We start from the raw sequence: 17,820 nt of genomic DNA on the forward strand, positions 1-17,820 counted from the left end.
CAATAATTACTTTTCTAATATTTTAACTAATTCTCTGAGTGGTAAGTAAGGCCCTTAAATTAATAGTAAACATTCTTATAAATATCTCAACAACATTTTTATTTCTTTTAGTTTTTTTTTCTCATTATGGCACATATTACACATCTAACATTTTTAGTGTACTTTTTTCCATTGTTTGAATGATTTTAAAGAAATAGTAGTTAGAGATCACACGTTGATGTGAGGATATTAAACTTAATCTTATATTTAATACATTAGTAGAATGTATTTTAATAAGATTTGTTTGGATTTATTTTATCATTATTATTAAACCTTTATTGAATTATTTACAAATGTTTAGTTTCACATATAATATATTTATATCTTGACAGAGGATATTTTAGAGATATTATATTGATAAAAAAAATGAAATTAATTTAAATTAATAAATAAAAGTAGTTCTTATTTTATTAGGTGATTTTGTAAGTGTAATTTAAAATGAACATAATTTGTTAATAATAATTCGGAAAACATTTTGTGAACGGTAAAGAATGGCAAAAAGGAAAACGTTCTAAGAAAAAAAAATCTCTAAATTGTATTTGGCAACTCAACCTATTCTAAAGTATAGCATTTGAAATTAATTGTATTTAAAAACTAATTTTGTAAGATTAATTTAGATTTAAAATTTACTTTTTAACATTATATCAAAATTATGAATTAGAGTTTGATTTGTGTTGGTTAAACATATCATTTAATTTAATATATCCAAAGGTACAAACTCATTTTATTATTTTTAAATTATATTTCTTAACCAGTTACATATAAATGCTATAAGTTATAAAACAAACTGTTTCTGAAAAGAAAAGAAATGTTCCTTGTGATGTTTGCATACTATTTCATGGAAAATGGGTGTCTCGAGATTGATCATGCAGAGGATCCAAAATTTCTGACCATGTGCAAAACACTAATAAAAAAAATACAAATAGGAGTATTTATTATACCTCATAGTAAAGTTTGGCCATCATCGTTATTGTTTATTAATTTGTTTATGGATTCGTGAGGGAAGATAATAGTGACTCGCACGGCAATGGAAATTACTAGAAAGATAATAAAAAATAATACGAGTTGATCACGTGATTATTAACTGACGCCACGTTAATCTTCAATATATTTATCTTATTTTGATCACGAAAGAGAAGAGAATAGTCTACATAACTTAGTTATAAAACGAGAGGGATTTCCCAAGCTCTAAGCGCACAATAAAGTTGATCTACATATATTCATGGCTTCTCTATATTCTCCACACTTTTCCATTTCAAACCACTCTTCTTCCGTTATCTTATTCAGAAATCACAATTTGAAGGTCCCAAAAGTTGCAAAGTTAAGAGTGTCATGCAAAGCTACAAAGGGTGGTGATGGTGACCCAGAAAACCAGAAAGAAGAGGCCTTGGTGTTCGACAGAAGAAACGTACTGATTGGCATGGGAAGCCTTTATGGTACCCTTAGCAGCGACACATTGTCCCTTGCAGCTCCTATCTCACCACCAGAGTTAATCAAATGTGGTCCACCTGACCTTCCCTCTGGTGCCAAACCGACCAACTGTTGCCCCCCAATTTCCTCAAACATCATAGACTTCGCATTTCCGAAGAACACCCAAGTTAAGGTTAGACCCGCTGCTCATTTGGTTGACGCCACTTACCTCCGCAACTACGAAGAAGCCCTTCGTCGCATGAAAGCCTTGCCTCTCAACGATCCACGCAATTTCACCCAACAGGCAAACATCCACTGTGCTTATTGTGATGGTGCATATCACCAAGTTGGGTTCCCTGACCTTGATCTCCAAGTTCACGGCTCTTGGCTCTTTTTCCCCTTTCACCGTTGGTACCTCTATTTCTATGAGAAAATCTTGAGAAGCTTGATCAAGGATCTTGACCCAAATTTTGCCCTTCCATTTTGGAACTGGGATTCCCCCAATGGCATGCCAATCCCTGCCATCTACACTAATCCCAAGTCACCACTTTATGACTCCCTCCGAAACCTAAACCATAAACCACCAAAACTCGTTGACCTAGACTATAACGGGGTGGAAGACAAAGGCTCAACTCAACAGCAAATATCTACCAATCTCACCACCATGTACCGGCAAGTCGTGTCGAGTTCAAAGACTCCGACGCTCTTCTTCGGTGGCGCTTATCGTGCAGGAGAGGACAGTGATCCCGGTGGTGGCACTGTGGAAAACATTCCGCACGGTCCTGTTCATGTATGGACCGGTGATAACACGCAACCTAACTTGGAGGACATGGGGACTCTCTATTCTGCAGCAAGAGATCCTGTTTTCTTTTCTCACCACGCTAATGTGGATAGGATGTGGTCCGTATGGAAAACCCTTGGAGGAAAGAGAAGTGATATCACAGACCCCGATTGGTTGGAATCTGGGTTTCTTTTCTACGACGAGAACAAAAACCTAATTCGTGTGAAGGTGAAAGATTGTCTTGATACTAGAAAGCTTGGATATGTGTACCAAGACGTTGACGTTCCGTGGTTAGAAGCTAAACCAACACCGCGTCTGCGAAGAGCAGTTGCAATGAGTTTTGGTGGTGGTGCAGCACTGGCTGCTGAGACTTCCAAAACAACCAAGTTTCCCGTGGTTTTGGATTCGAGTGTGAGCAGCATGGTGAAGAGACCAAAGAGAGGTAGGAAAGAGAAGGAAAAGGAAGAGGAGGAGGAGGTGCTGGTGATAGAAGGGATTGAGTTTGAGAGGGATGTGGGTGTGAAGTTTGATGTGTATATTAACGACGAAGACGATGTGGCAGGTGGGCCAAGTAAGGCTGAGTTTGCAGGGAGCTTTGTGAGTGTGGCTCATAAGCACAAGCACAAACACAGGAAGACGAAGACGAACTTGAGGCTTGGGATAAGTGAGTTATTGGAGGATTTGGGAGCTGAAGATGATGAGCATGTGTTGGTGACTCTGGTGCCCAAGTTTGGGAAGGGGCATGTCACCATTGGAGGGATCAAAATAGAGTTTCACAAGTGAGCTTCACGTTAGGTCGGATTCAAAAAATGTTTGAATAAAAGCCATGTGTGATCCTTAATTGCGCTGTTCATCCGAGGTTTACGCTAGGGTTTTCACTTACTATATATGGCCTCGTACCGTGTGTCTTGTTCTCATTAAGGTTCTCGTTACTGTCTTAATTATATCCCATATTATAATACTACAACAACAAAATAATCAAAATAAATAAAAGATATATTTATGAATTACAATTATCTTTTTAAATATCCTTCCTTCACTACCAGACATCCCTCAAGTGAGTAGTTTATCGGTGACTATTTAATTGTACAGCCATTTTATAATCATACCATTTTAGAAATTTTCACCTATTTTATTCTATACTCTTTTCTAAATTGAAAAAAGATTGAGAATGATAATTAAATAAATTTATATAAGAGATTATAACATTACTTTTACCCTAAAAAAATTGTTCATGTTACTTTTTATTATCTAATATATATATATAACTTTCGAATCATCTTGAATTATAAAAAATATTAACAATGATCCATATATGATTTTATTAATTTGTGACAGATTAAACATGTTAGGTGGCGTGAGAGCCAGCAATATATTATTTATGTGCTTTTTCATATCAGCAAGTTATTAGGCTGTCGAATTAAGAAATGTTAAGAATTTGATTGTTGGAAGTATGCACTTTATTGTTTTTTATTTGACTTACTGAATGTGTATGATAATTTAATGGGCGTGGGTTTTAATCTTGAGATAGAAGAAATATTTATAGCAATTAATCGTTGGATTAATTTTCTATGTTTTTTTTTACACAATTTTTTTTTATCTCTTCTACCCTTTGCACTTCATCAACCAATTTTTTTTTCGACAGATAATAAACTATTCCTAATGAGTCATTATAATACAAAAATTGAAAGTATTTTCGGTGTATAATTGTAATATTAATGAAAATACTTTTGGATAAGACGTTGAGATCCTTTGCTTAAAGTTATACTTATCAGATGTGTTCAATTATCCAAGTTAATATACTAATCTTGTAATAAAAATTAATAATAAGAATTAATTACCAAGTCTTCCATTAAGATATATATTTATAAATATTACAATAAGCTTACTGTTTTGTCTAACTTATTAATGATCAATATTATTTTTATTAATTTTAATTAATGATTATTATTCTTCTTAATTGCTTATTTATAATTGTTATTGTTCAGAATAATTATCAATTAATGATTTCTAGACTGCTTGATCATTGGATAGTTAACCGTTTGATTCTTAGTTCACCAGTCGTCATATAATTAAAAAACGAATTATTTTTATTTACATACTTCACTACATTCTTTATATTTTGATAATGAAATGTTTTTTTATTTATTATGGTAATATAGTTATAATTATATTCATTATTTGTTGTTATGCATAGATACTTACTACAGAGAATGAAAACTTATGCGAATTTTAAATTATATGTATAGACCTATCTATAACAATTTTAAAAAGTTTAAGAAGTTCAATCTGAAACCTAACCGTCTTAAAGAATACTCAAACTAAAATAAATACAATAATAATAGAAAAAGTCTTGAAATAAAATATGGATTACCTAATTGAACCCTGCACGACACTAACTCATTGTAACTGTTACATAAACATGACCTATTGCAATTTGTTGAATACTAAAGTGGTAAATTTGAAAGTATGACGAAGGAGCATAGCATTTAATCTGAATATCATTGAATGAAAATTTGAAGAGAAAGTGATTGAAGTTATACGTGTGGGTTACAAAATTTATGAAAGGATCACAAATTGGTTGCTTGTTGGACCATTTCTAATGTTGACTTAGAGCATATAAATTTTTTGGTGTTTCAATATCGAATCTCAACCTTTCTATTACCTTTTAATTTATAAAGTTAATAAGAAGCGTGTTATCTTTGCTCTGCTATAAAATTGTCATTGATGTGACTCAAGCTATAAAGGGGCGAGTGAAGAGAAGGTAGTTTATCCAACTTGTGCTGGTTACCCCCCACTTTCTCAATAGTCAATTAGCAATTTAAATCACACTTTTATTGTCTCAGTGACCTCCAAATCGTCTTTCTATTTCATATATTTGGCATCACTTTCACAACTTAACAATATATATGTATAATCAAAATATAAATTTTCCATTTCAAATTGAATAATTTTATATTTTTAAATTGTATAATTTGAGATATCTTAAAATTACATCATTTAAAACTAAATTAAAAAAAATGAAAAACAACGATCATCATGACTGAATGAACTATAATTACCTCTCACCATAGACAAGCACCACCACCACTAAGCAGCACCAGCTACCACCCAAACGTATACCACAACCTTCACAACACAACAAAAACACTCCAACAAACCAAATACACTTCGACTTTATTTTTTTATAAGGGTATAAGTGGTATTTCAAAGACTCTAGGATGCAGACGAAAAAATGGAGTGCGAGGAGCAACAACAGCTAAAAAGGAGTGGGGTTGTAAAAATGGACCTCCCTTGTTATATGGAATGGGCTGGTCGCTATTTTGTTGAGGGGGTGTTGCTCCCTCCACCACCACACCTTTCTCCCTTCACCTTTCCAATTTTTTTTAATTTCAATTATATTTTCAGATTAAAATTTTTTACTCCTACTTTACTCTCTGCATCCAATCTTTTCATCTCTCATTTCCCTTTAACAATTTGTCTTCCGTTTTACTCTGCAACCCCATTTGTCTTCTCCATTTCACTTCTTCTCCTTCGTTTCTTTCTTCTTCATTTTCCTTACATTATTAAAATACATTAAAAATATATTCAAAAATAATAAATCAAAACATTTAAATTAAATTATTAAAATATTTCCAAAATAAAGAATAAACTAATAAAACAAACCCTAAAATAAAAAACGTAACATTTAAACGAAGGTGACATCCTTCGGATGTCAACATCCATTTTACCAGACATCTATTTTACCTTAAATGGATGTTGACATCCGTTTTACCTTAAATGGATGTTGACATCTGTTGAAGGATGTCACCTCCGTTTAAATGTTACGTTTTTTATTTTAGGGTTTTATTTGAAGGTTTATTCGAATACGCACGGAAGCAACACACGTACTGCACCACTCCACACACTACACCACGAGAGCGACACTGCACCACGAGAAGAAGACTGCTTGATAATTCTTTTCACCACCACCAATCTTTGCAACTTGTAGTATTTCACAGCGACGAAAAGAAAGAGAGCAAGAAATATAATGTTAAAATGAAAGGACTAGAATAGGTTATCAGTGGAATAGGTTGTGAATGGATAAACTTAAAAAATAATAATTCAAAAAGTAAAATTTTATTTAGGGACAAAATAGTAAATGAGAGATGGAGAGAGAAAGTTGCGGTGGTGGAGGAGCAACATCCTTTGTTGATGAGAGCCCAACTAGCGAAGGCCCGTAAGCTTTTTGTTTTTGCACGTCGGTATTAATCTTTGAATCTTCCATCGGTAGCGTTATCCAGACAGTAACGGTAGGTAGAACATCCCGTTTTCTGCTAACCGTGAGAACATGGGAACCTTCTATTTCTCCTGCCTTTCCCAAAAAACCCTTTTCTCTTTCCTCATCAAACAATTGAGGCTGTTTGTTGGAGTGAAACAGACAATGTTTTAGGATTTTGAGATAAAGCTTGAGAAGAAAGCTGGAACACCCAGAAAATAGAAGTTACCCATGTTCTCAAGGATAGGAGAAAATGTAGTAACGTGAGGTAAACTGCCACACAAAAAAAAAAAATTGAGGTTGTTTGTTGGAGTGAAATGCTACTACAACATATATATGGCAAAACTCCCACTCTGCAGTACACATGTACTTCACTGCCTTCAGAAAGTACAACAGTTATTAATTGGGCCAGGGAGTACGAAACATATATAAACCTTTTAGGTAATAATAATGATTATAAAGTATTCATATTAAAAATTCAATTTTTAAAGCTTAATTTGGACTAATTCCTTTTTTTATCAAATGATAAATATAACTAGTTTTCAAAATAAATATCGTATCAATGGTGGTGCATTTTTAAATGAGATTTTTATACGATAATTTTGTATAATTTTTTTACAACAATAAAAGATACGGAAAGTTAGAAAAAGCAAAAGTGTGATAGGTTAAGTGATATTGATATAACTAATTAAGTTTAATCTAACATAAAAACCTTTTCTTTTTTTGTTTTCTTTTAATCAAACAATGATTTAGTTTTCCTGATAAAAAAGAAAGAAAGAAAGAAGGTAAGAGAATTTACAAATAATTAAATAGCCATATTAAAATAATAATAATAAAGTGAAACTCGTTTATATTAATTTGACATGCAGTAAAATATCATAAAAAATAAATTTTATATTTTTATAGATAAAAAAAGTAAAAAGTAAAAGAGGATAATAATATAAAAAATTTATGTGTGAAGTTTTCTGATAAAAAGAATTATTCCGGTTTACTCAACTCGTACGTAATTCTCGTCTTCTGGTTTTAAAATAAATAAAATTCGGTCCTCTTATTTTAAAGTTCATACTTTTTTTATCTAATGGTAAATTTTAATAAATATCCGTCTGCATCACAGAAGTGAAACTGTGATTTTGGTAAGAGAATAACACGAAGACATCTACGGAGCTACGTCTAAGTTGTCCATTACAAAAAATGATGATTGTAGCATGAAGCATAAGCTAATTGTGAAAGGTTATGGCTGGTTCGGATCACTCTGGATTTCCTTAGCCAATTCTCTTGTCAGTATGTCAGCACGATCATCATGTCCACCGGCAAATGTGTAGACTCGAAATGCGAATTGGAAAGCCCTCCAAAGCAACTTGCCATGTTCTTTTCTTTTTCCATTAATAAGGTTCGATCCTGAATCTCTGCTAGCAGCATCATTTCGCCTCTCCTGCACTCAGTTCATGCAAATATACATAAAGTCAATGTCATACTAAATGATCCTAAGGAATCATCAAAATAAATAGTGAGTTGGTTTGTGATTGTTGTGTAACCTTTAGTGCTAGTTCCATGCAATTGGAGGAAACATCCACCATGGCTTCTTTGATTTTTATAAGGATGTAGAAGTCGAATTCGATGTTGTGGCTTTTAAATTTCTTGGATTCTTCATCCTTGGTTCGCTCCAAAGAATCTAATTCCGTTTTTATCTGTATGTTGGTCTTGCGAGTCAGACATGAATATACATACATTAAAAGAATCAATGCCATCAATGATTCAGAATCACCTTATTGAAATAACGTTCAGACTTGTCAAGGAACTGCCTCACAGGAGTCACTATATTCCAATTTTGAAGCTCGGCAAGAATTGAATCCAATCTAAGATACAGCGCGGTTGCCATTCTTATGGCTTCTAACTTTTTCGAGGGAAAGCCTTCAAATCGAGATAGGACCTACACAGCAATGGAATTTTGTATCATGGAATCGAACGAACAAGCAAAATAATACATGGCAGCAGTGCATTGACTTGAATGGAGATGAAAGGGGTTTCGAAACTCACTTGTGACTCATCAGTTAGATTCTCAAGAACGGATTCGACGTCTTTGTGGAACTTAACAAGTTCTATCATATCCTTTGTTTTGAAATTGGTAATAGCAGATCTCAGTTCTATGATCTGTTTGGTGTACCTCCGAACATCTTCTTCTATTTGTTGGAAGTAAGATGATCTAGTAAAAAACAACCATTGAAATAACAAAAAGAAAGTGGTGAGACATACGGTTTCAAAGCTTAAAAGCAAGCCAAATTATGCAGTGTCTAAAAAATTATACCTTTTTGTCATCTCTGCTAGAGCTTCAGCCATTCCTTGTTTCCCACTAGTTCCTGCTCCAATTGCATTAGTTCTCCCACCGGATGACTTGCCTTTGATGCTGGATCCTTCCACTTTTCCCTTGAGAGTTCTATACAGGTTTCCTAATTGTGTTGACCTTTTCAGTTTGGTAGTTGCCTTAGGACGCAAGGATCTCCCTGCTCCAGGTGGAGGTGGTGGTGGTGGAGCAGCTGCTCCGCTTCCACGTGGCATTGACGGTGGCGGTGCCGGAGCTGGTCCAGTTTTGAGGGGTTTTGGTGGGAGAGGTGGTGGTACTAGTGCTAAACTTGAGCTCAAAGGTAGTGATGGTGGTGGTGATGGCGCTGGAGGTGGAGATGCTGAAAGTTTCTCCACGTTTTCCGTTGCTTGAGGATTATCATATGTTTCTCCATGATCACTGGTGGTGTCCGAATGAAGAACTATATCTTGTGATAAGCTTCTTGCTGGATTTTTAACTTTTTGATCTATTATTTCCATGTTTATGGTTGGTTCCTTCTCGGTCTCGTGGGTTTGCAAGCGTGGCGGTGACATGTGGTAAGATAAACGCTTTAAATCAACTGGTTTCAGATTTCCGACAGCTCTTACAGACCAAAGAGGAATGTCACTAGAATATGCTGGGCTCATGGATTCTGGAAGTACAGATTTTGGTGTGACGGGGGAATAAGTCATATCTGAAAAGGAGTTGTTGCGTATAACTTTTTTTGGGTCATCTTCTTCCATAACATCAAACTTCTCACTCGCAATCTTAATCAAACAATCAAGTGTGGTCGACATAGTTTCACCTGCGAAATAAATAAAACAACAACCAGCTGAAATTCTACGACATTCAACTGAGATAGTTGTCAGAAACTCTGAAATCTGATTAACTACTTGATAAGGGAGATGAGATTATTAGTAGCGTACCCAGTTGCCGCATGTTGCTGTTATCTTTACACGCTGATAACTCATAACTGTGTTTTTCCATACAATCATTGTTAATCATCCAAGATTCTCCAAGACAGTTTAAAGCCTCGCAGAAGTAGACAAGATCCTAGTACAAAACTTTCTACATTTAGAATTCTAGGATATACAAATTTCTGAAGTAACTAAAGTAAGAGACTTTTAGGTGCTGCAAGTTGAAACCTGATCTGTAGGCTTGTCTTTGATATTTGACACTTTTTTGCTTGGTATGATCCCCGGGTAAAGCCTTTGAAGATCTTCTAAGGTTGTAATAACCATCTAAAATATGATAGAGATGAAAAACAAATTATATATTTAGTTTTTCAATTTCATAGAAAGAAGGATTAATTCATAAATATGAAGTACCTCATGCAAGGTAGAGGAACTATTCATAGGAGCAAGGTCCATGGTATCCCTGAAGACAAAGATCTTCTTATGGACCTTCATCATTGAAATCAATTGGTCTGCACCAACAAATGACCACTCGATTGATCCTCCCTTTCCTTTGTTAGACATAGAAGATTTCTTGGGCGTCGTGAAGTTTTTCATTGACTGATCATTATAAACATAATATATAAAATCTCAATAATATTTGGGACAGAGAAACTGAAATTCCTACGTTCTCTAAATGTTTTCACAACTGGGAATTGCTTTGTCAAAGTGTAAAAATTCTCAGAATCTTATTTTCTCATATTCTGTGTAAACAAGAAGAAGGCCAGAAGAATGTTACCTCAAAAAGACACGTCTTTCGTCCAAAGCGAAATGGCTTCAAACCACATAATCTCACATTAGACATGCCTTGATAGGTTTGCTTATATTGACTTGAAAACCTGAATTTAAAAAAACATTATGATGTGAGAACCACACCTTCACAGAGTGTGTTCAAGCAAGCTCACATGTTCAGCTCAAAATTAAAGCCCGTTGAAGGTATTAAAAGACAAAAAGGAAAAATATATAGAATAATTTGCAGGAAAATTCAAACCTCTTGCTAAGAAATAAAAATATCCAGAAATGAATTTTCTAATTGACATTATAATAAAAAATAAGCGACATGCATGCAACAAGGAGGTTAGACCTAACGGTGGAGCATCATTAAATAATGTGGTGAGAAAGCTAGGATGAAAAATAGATACCTATCTTGGATTTGATTTAGTTGTTTTCAGCCATTGTGTTGGAGTTTATACTGTGTCTTCATAATAATTCAAAATAAACTACTGCGCGACGAGGAAACTGTTCGTTTAGGATCTGTGACAGGGACAAAGAAAAATTGAAGTAAATATATAGCTAGTTGTGTTGGGCACTAAAACAGTAAACAGAATAGCAGTGTAAAGTATAGGTGAGGTTGTAACTAATTTGCTGTAACATTGTATAGTATATATTATGGAAAGGTTCATTGCTAAACCAAGACAATAATAAACTGCTTCGATCCTTTGACATGTCTCTTCAAATTTTGCTATAATCAACTCAATAATTTTGTTAAGTTCCCACTTTTAAGTTTTAACAAACTACTTAATATTGGTTCCTAGTGTGTTAGGTGTAACAACGCCAATTTCTCAGTGCCTTAAAAAAGGAATTGAAATTGGGTTCCATTTAAAAAAATATCCATTACTTAGCAATTCGTCCATCCAGTTTTATATAATTTCTTATTGTTGGTGATTGATCAAAATCTTCTTTTCTCTAACCATTTTTTATTCACCGAAATTCTAAAAATGCTACAAGACTAGTTTGGTGTGAAAGTGGAAACTTCTTTTATATACTACAACATTAACTTTAAAAAAAAGTGCTTTTAAAATAAACTTATATCTTTTTAATTTATGTCCGAAACGATGGAGAACTAAAACAATATACGCTATTGAAGAGAAAAACTTAAATTTTTCTTCGAGATTAAGTCCCAAAAAAGTATATACGAGACAAAGACAACTTTTACTTTATAATGAATTCTGTAGAGCGAAAGTATACATAAAATTATTCTGAAATGATAGTAAAATTTGCTAAAAAATATATCTATGAAAATTTCACCCGATTAATGATATAATTAAAAACATTGCAGAAAGAAGATGTGAATTGTTTTCACTTTCTTTTTCCTTGCGGTATCGTAATTGACAATGGAATCAAAAGAGACAAAAAAATAATAATATTTGCAAAAAGAATAGAATTATTTATAAAGGTTTCATACATTATTACATAGAACAAAGAATGCCGGGATATACAATCCACACAACCTGTTAAACTTGAATAATTATTAATCCAACAAAACCTTTATGACAAGTTTTCACCTACAATCGATAAAGAATCTATGGATATACAACCGTGAAACAAAACAAAACATTTTGAGTGATTATAAGACTGAATACATGCAGTTTATAGAAAACGAAACTATTCATTTCATTTTAATCAACCGTTATTTAAATACACTTTACCATGTAGAGAATAAAATCTGCATCCACATCGAACTGATAAGTTTTTGCTAAAATCCCCTGACCTTGACAGAACTGTTTCTGTTTGTCTCTTTCACAGGTTGAGTCTTGTTCTTGTCATTCTTAGGTGAAACCCTTGCTGTTTTACCTTCAATTTGGTCTTTCTTGGGCCCACCTCGAGCAAGACCAGAGGATGCAGTTCTTTCAGCAATTCTCCTCTGACGTTCATTCCGTAATTCTTCCATCCTCTTCCTGTTCTCATCTTCCTGTTTACCATCATACGCATCGTTAACTGTTAGGATAAATACCTGCTATGTGCAAAGAAGTAGATGCACGAAGCATCTTCAAAATATAACAATGCTACTGAACAATTGAAAAATCACCATACCTGTTCCCTTTTGCTCTTCTGAACAATAGGCCTACTAGGGAGAGATGGCTTTCTGGCCCTAGAAATGATTTCAGGCTTGCCCTTTCCAGCGGAACTGCGCAAGGCTTTTGACTTCTCATCCTTTTCTGAACTTCTTGTTCCAGAAGTTTTGCTTTTGGTCACACTGGTTTTCTCAGGACTAGCAGGAAGGTTTTCATTCAACTTGTCATGAGAATGGTCAAAGGAGAATCTTCTATCAGTTTCTGGTAAGGAAAAGTCAATTTCATAGTCCATTGTTCGTGAGCCCTCAGTAGAATCTAATCCAGAATCACGTCGTAGAACTACAAAGAGGTCGTTAGGCTCCTGGCTCTTCGATAATGCACGTTTCTCGTTTGAAGAAGCTGCATCACTTTCAGCCTTGTTGGCAAGAGTTAGATCTGCAACCATGCTTAAGTCCGTCTTCCATTGGGAGCCAGATAGATCATTATTTACTAGTTGACCTTGAATCATGAAGGAATCATCAACGAAAGTTCGTTCACTTCTTTTCTCAGATTGGGCATGACCATTCACTGGTGAAGTGTAATCACCGTCAAACACTGCAGATACAATTTCAGGATGGGGGCTTCTCATCTTTTCCAAATTTTCAACAATAAACCAATCATCTGATGTTCTGCCCTTTGTTTGTAATGAGTCAGCAGCAAAAGTAGATAATGGATCACTGTGTTTATTTCCTGGTTCTTTTGATCTATGTGATAGCACTATTTCTTCACCCACATTATCCTTGCTCTTTGTAACTGGACCGCAGTTGTCTACATACTCATCCAGCTTGGATCCGCCTTCATTTCCTCTATCTCTCTGAGCCACAATAAATGAGTCATTTGGAACTTTAGGATTCTTGAGAACTTCTTTGAAATCCAAGTTTGGAGTTGAGCCAGCAGCATACGGCACTGTTTCTTCTGAGCTTCTCACCATAAAATGTTCATCCCGGACATCGATTGACTCCATCCTTTCTGGTCCATCAATTCCAGTACCCTCATCTATCTTCAAAAGGTTCTGGAATGCACTCCAGTTGTCGTTATTGTTTCCTCCTTGGGATGCATCACTCAAGTTTTCAGCGAGATCCTCCTCAGTCGCATCACTTGTTTTAGTTACCTTGTGCCGGGCTGCTGCATTTTTCCCATTAGCATGTTTTTCACCTTTATGAACCTTTTGCAGAGATTCAAGTGCAACCCCGACCTTTTGTTTGATGATCTGTTCATCTATTATATCGTCATCTTCTAAAGATTCGTCAGAGGCTCCATCCTCATTTCCATTTCTCCTTTTTGGAGTGATGTAGTTGATATTACGAATCACAACTGTTCCAGATGACTTTCTTCTGTGCTTTCTCCTCTTCAGATCATCCTTCGATGAATGACTGGAGTGATTCTGTTTATCTGAATCAGATTCGCTTCCAGAATTAGGATCACTGGATTCAGACTGCTCGTCTTCTTCATATTCTTCTGCTCTTTTCTTATGGGATTTATCCTTTTTGGTTGATGATTGTTTCTGATTGACTCCCTGGTCAGGAGACCATTGCACATTCGGTAGAAGGTAAGGAGGAACAGTCTGCATATTAGTCATAGGATATCCTTGGTACGAAGGAATTTGCGGAAGATTATACATGTAAGGAGGCACATTGTAAGGCCAGGGCATTGGCATATGAACATTTGCTGTATGCGAGGGTTTCTGATCTGGTGTAGGCAGGTTCACATCTGCAAATGGCATTCCTTGATATTAAATAAACAGTGTATGCCTGATAAATGATATCTATCATTACATCCAGCAGACGTTATGTAAGCAGATGACAGACAAGAAAAAGAAGCATAGAATAGTACATAATTGATTGTTGAGTTTGGGTTGGGTATGATGACTATCAGATTTAAAATTCTGAGATTTGATTTGGAAGTGAAGGTTTCTGTAAATTTCTAAATTCATAATATAGTCAAGGTAAAGGAAAAGGAAGAATGAGTTAAAAAAGTACCTTCTTTTTTGTTTAATGAAGAGTTTGATGTTTCCGTTCCGTCACCAGAAGCAATGCTATTCTGGTCATTGGCGGTTATATCATTTGTCAGTACAATTCCTGATGATCCAGACAATGAAAGAGCCGGTGGCAAGCTTGACTGCATAGCAGCTACTTCTTTTATCCAAAGATCATCTGCGTGCTTTTTCTTCCATAACTCCTTAAAATTAATGCAGGCTTCCCTGCATACATTGAATATCAAGACTAAATTGATTTTAAAGCTAAAGGTTTTATGTCAATGAAGCAAGATCCACCAGTTCTAAATGATTTATCATATCTCATTGTAAGAAAGCAGTCACGTTCTGCAGAAATTTCCCCTTAATCTGATATGCTGGTATGGCATAATCCATTAGTACGTGTTACAGACAAATAGGATTACAGTTAGATTTTAAAGGAAACTAAAATATTCACAAGAATAGGTTCTCATTTCTCAATGATCCTTAGAAAAATAAGGAATGAGAGAACTGACATCCAAAGGTAGTTGAACCTCCATAGCAAAAAGAGGGATCCCCTCAGACAAGTGAAATTTCACAATCTACAAAGTAGGGTCAATTGTTAAAATAATTTTAAGTCAGGAAAAGCAAGGGAAAATTCTTTTGAGGAAAATAAACTTACTTTGCAAAACCAGACACGAAAAATAGTATTAAAATTGAGTAAGAATTTAATTGACGATGCTTTCCCTTATACGGTGTACAAGTAAGAAGTAGTTCCATTTCATACCTTAATCGGATTGCTCCAAATGCATTTGCAAAGTATATGAGATCATCAATGCTGTCAATTTCAAATCCAGCAACAAGACCACGTGAATAAGCCATTGCTTGCTCCTTTCGGAGTAGTGCTATTCGAGATTCCAACAAACGATGCAGGGAAACCCTTATCATTATAGAAATCGGAAGTGTTAGGAAAGGCTTTTAAAAATAAAACAAATTAAATTTCATCAACAGAAACCATTGCAGATAGAGAGAAAGTTACTTTGAGCTTTCCTCTTCTTTGACGTCAACACCTTCAAGTACATCATTCAACTGAAACAAAACAAAAAGTAAATTAAGAAAACAAAATCAGGGATTATTAATTAATTATAACATTTCTTTAAGAAATTAAGTACCTTCGCAGAATCACTTAACCTCCTTGTGTTGCCATTGTTTTGTGGCACGATTCCTAATACACGATAAAATTTTAGTAAGAAAATAGTTTCAATCAAACAACGCATGATTAGGTGTGAATATTATGCGCAAATACTTCATTCAATCATAGTCTTTTGACTTAATAAGTACAGCTGTTGGAATTTAATTATAGCACCTAACACTAATCAATTCATGCAGCAATATCCATAAAACATGTTTAAGATGCAGCTTCCAACCGTACCTTCATCAGGAGTTGCATTGGACATCGATAAAGCATTTGCTTGAAATGAACTTTCAATCTGAAGAATTTCGTTTTCAAGACTAACAAACCTCTCCAGAATAGCTGGTGTGCTGACAAAACGCACAAATCTGCAAAATACAACCCACCCCAAAAGACAAGAGAGAAGACAAAAAACGAAGTGAGCAAAATCAGCCTCATTCCTAAATTGGATGAATGTGGATGCTGAATGGAGAAGCAGGGGATAAAATACAGAAAATCGTTAGTTTTTTCTATAATTTTCAGAGTCCTTCCTCTTTTCTCGCCTTCAACTGAATCCAGTTTTCAATCACTCCCACCCCCAAAAAAAGTCTTCCCTAAATCTATAAAACCACTGATTTGTTATCATTCGATGTCTGCAATTTGTTAATCTACCCACTGATTTGATTTGACAATATCAAGTACTTTAATTAAACAAGTTGATGGGTGTCAAATAAAATAATTATTAGTAGGGACAAACAAAATAATTACTATCATTATCGGTCCATGAAGAGGTATCCATCCATGGTAATAATTTGAGCTAAAATGATTAACCCTTATACTAATTGTGTGAAAACATTGAGAAAGTTCTTTGGATACTATTCCCATTCCATATGTACATATTACAGCTTCAATTATCAGGTATTGATTCACGAGCTCTTTAATTTCTATTGGAAAAGATTAGGGAAGTTGTTGAGATGAAAGAAGAGATTGATAATAATCACTAAGAGGCCAGAAAAGATAACGTAAAAATCGATAGAAGCAACAATCACCTCTCAAAGGTGGCTCTGGTGAACCAGAAGGCAGAGTTGGAGGGAGGCAGAAGCTTAATGGAGTATCCACCTTTGGAGATCTCATCTCTGAGGAATTTGAGATGAGAAACGAAAGGCTCAAACAACCCAGAAGCTATTTTCTGATGAGAACCTCCACAGAAGACCAACAACTCACATCTGCAAAAGAAAAAAAGAACATAAAGCAACCAGAGATGTAAAAGAAAAGGACCCAGTAAGAATTGGTTGAGGAAATAAGAAGGAAAAAGAAAGAGTCGAGGGTGACCTGGTTCTGGTGGGAGTGAGTTGAAACAAAGCATAATCCAAAATGGCCTTGGAATTGAAAGCCATGTCAGAGCATATGGGAAGGGATGCTTGGTGAAGTAAAGAAGGAAAAGAAGAACAAGAACAACAACGTTAATGGTTGTCGTTGTTGTGTGAATGTGAGAGAGAAAGGGTTAGGGAGAGAGGAGGAAAATGCAGCATGGCACATGGAGTGTGAAGTGGGGCAATAATATTATAGGATTTCAACGCCCTCTCCACATGCAACAGCGACACCTTCTGCTTTGTATGCGTATCTAACTCCTTTCTTTCCATTCACAAAAATCAACTCAAAATGTTGGGCAGGTAACTTCTACCAAAGAGTGTCAACAATTGTTAAATAGATTTTTTTTTCTTAAATAAGATTTTTTTAAGTTCCCTAACTTTGTTTTTGATTTATAATGTTTTTTTTTCATCTTGCTCTCTTGTAAAAATTTCATTTTTATTTTACCATTCATAGTTTGATAGCAATTTGTTTAAAAAGTTTGGTTTAACTTAAATGAAGGATTGTAATTATTTGTTTGTATTGGGTTTTAAAATTTGAGAGAGATAGGAGAGTGAGTTTCCAATAGATTATGATTTGATAAAAGACATTATTGGAAGCTTTGTCCGCTGTTTGGTGGGTCATGTTTGGTCCTGCTAAAGAAGGTCATTAATTATAGGCTAGGAGAAAGAATATGCTTCTCGGATTTAATGGCTTCTTCTTCTTCAAATTGAATAGCATTTCTTGCTGTAC

At 34.8% G+C, this 17,820-nt stretch overlaps 3 protein-coding genes and 1 long non-coding RNA gene across 4 annotated transcripts; 1 reads left to right on the forward strand and 3 right to left on the reverse strand.

The window, feature by feature from the left end:
- Positions 1-1,223: 1,223 nt before the first annotated feature.
- Positions 1,224-3,145, forward strand: LOC124830180 (polyphenol oxidase, chloroplastic-like). Its single transcript, XM_047303829.2, has one exon. It carries the CDS (start codon positions 1,262-1,264, stop codon positions 3,011-3,013), a length of 1,752 nt encoding a protein of 583 aa, XP_047159785.1. The 5' UTR covers positions 1,224-1,261; the 3' UTR covers positions 3,014-3,145.
- Positions 3,146-5,140: 1,995 nt separating this feature from the next.
- LOC148198847 (uncharacterized) lies at positions 5,141-6,841 on the reverse strand. Its single transcript, XR_015786696.1, has 2 exons — positions 6,105-6,841; positions 5,141-5,787 (listed from the first exon to the last, which is right to left on the reverse strand). It is a non-coding gene; the product is annotated as an uncharacterized LOC148198847 (long non-coding RNA).
- A 694-nt stretch (positions 6,842-7,535) lies between these two features.
- Positions 7,536-10,607, reverse strand: LOC124830179 (uncharacterized). The gene is made up of 9 exons (XM_047303828.2): positions 10,501-10,607; positions 10,137-10,322; positions 9,954-10,049; positions 9,735-9,861; positions 8,794-9,613; positions 8,526-8,691; positions 8,254-8,418; positions 8,024-8,176; positions 7,536-7,920 (listed from the first exon to the last, which is right to left on the reverse strand). Exons 1-9 carry the CDS (start codon positions 10,564-10,566, stop codon positions 7,720-7,722), a joined length of 1,980 nt encoding a protein of 659 aa, XP_047159784.1. The 5' UTR covers positions 10,567-10,607; the 3' UTR covers positions 7,536-7,719.
- A 1,300-nt stretch (positions 10,608-11,907) lies between these two features.
- LOC124830177 (disease resistance protein (TIR class)) lies at positions 11,908-17,334 on the reverse strand. Its single transcript, XM_047303827.2, has 9 exons — positions 17,050-17,334; positions 16,767-16,943; positions 15,979-16,106; positions 15,719-15,771; positions 15,586-15,635; positions 15,334-15,486; positions 14,575-14,795; positions 12,576-14,305; positions 11,908-12,453 (listed from the first exon to the last, which is right to left on the reverse strand). Exons 1-9 carry the CDS (start codon positions 17,112-17,114, stop codon positions 12,238-12,240), a joined length of 2,793 nt encoding a protein of 930 aa, XP_047159783.1. The 5' UTR covers positions 17,115-17,334; the 3' UTR covers positions 11,908-12,237.
- Between the last annotated feature and the right edge of the window lie 486 nt (positions 17,335-17,820).

This window comes from Vigna umbellata, chromosome 5 (assembly GCF_029865625.1).
Source record: "Vigna umbellata cultivar VRB3 chromosome 5, Vumbellata_1.0, whole genome shotgun sequence".
In the NCBI taxonomy this organism is placed as follows: Eukaryota; Viridiplantae; Streptophyta; class Magnoliopsida; order Fabales; family Fabaceae; genus Vigna; species Vigna umbellata.

Excerpts from the sequence above, each read along its gene's own strand:
- LOC124830180 (XM_047303829.2), top strand. The coding sequence starts at position 1,262 with ATGGCTTCTCTATATTCTCCACACTTTTCCATTTCAAACCACTCTTCT.
- LOC124830179 (XM_047303828.2), bottom strand. The coding sequence starts at position 10,566 with ATGTCTAATGTGAGATTATGTGGTTTGAAGCCATTTCGCTTTGGACGA. Across the intron at positions 9,862-9,953 it reads AAGACAAGCCTACAGATCAG|GATCTTGTCTACTTCTGCGA; the intron begins GTTTCAACTTGC and ends GTTTTGTACTAG. Across the intron at positions 9,614-9,734 it reads CAGCAACATGCGGCAACTGG|GTGAAACTATGTCGACCACA; the intron begins GTACGCTACTAA and ends TTTATTTCGCAG.
- LOC124830177 (XM_047303827.2), bottom strand. The coding sequence starts at position 17,114 with ATGGCTTTCAATTCCAAGGCCATTTTGGATTATGCTTTGTTTCAACTC. Across the intron at positions 15,636-15,718 it reads GGTTAAGTGATTCTGCGAAG|TTGAATGATGTACTTGAAGG; the intron begins GTACTTAATTTC and ends GTTTTGTTTCAG. Across the intron at positions 15,487-15,585 it reads AAAGAAGAGGAAAGCTCAAA|GGTTTCCCTGCATCGTTTGT; the intron begins GTAACTTTCTCT and ends TATAATGATAAG.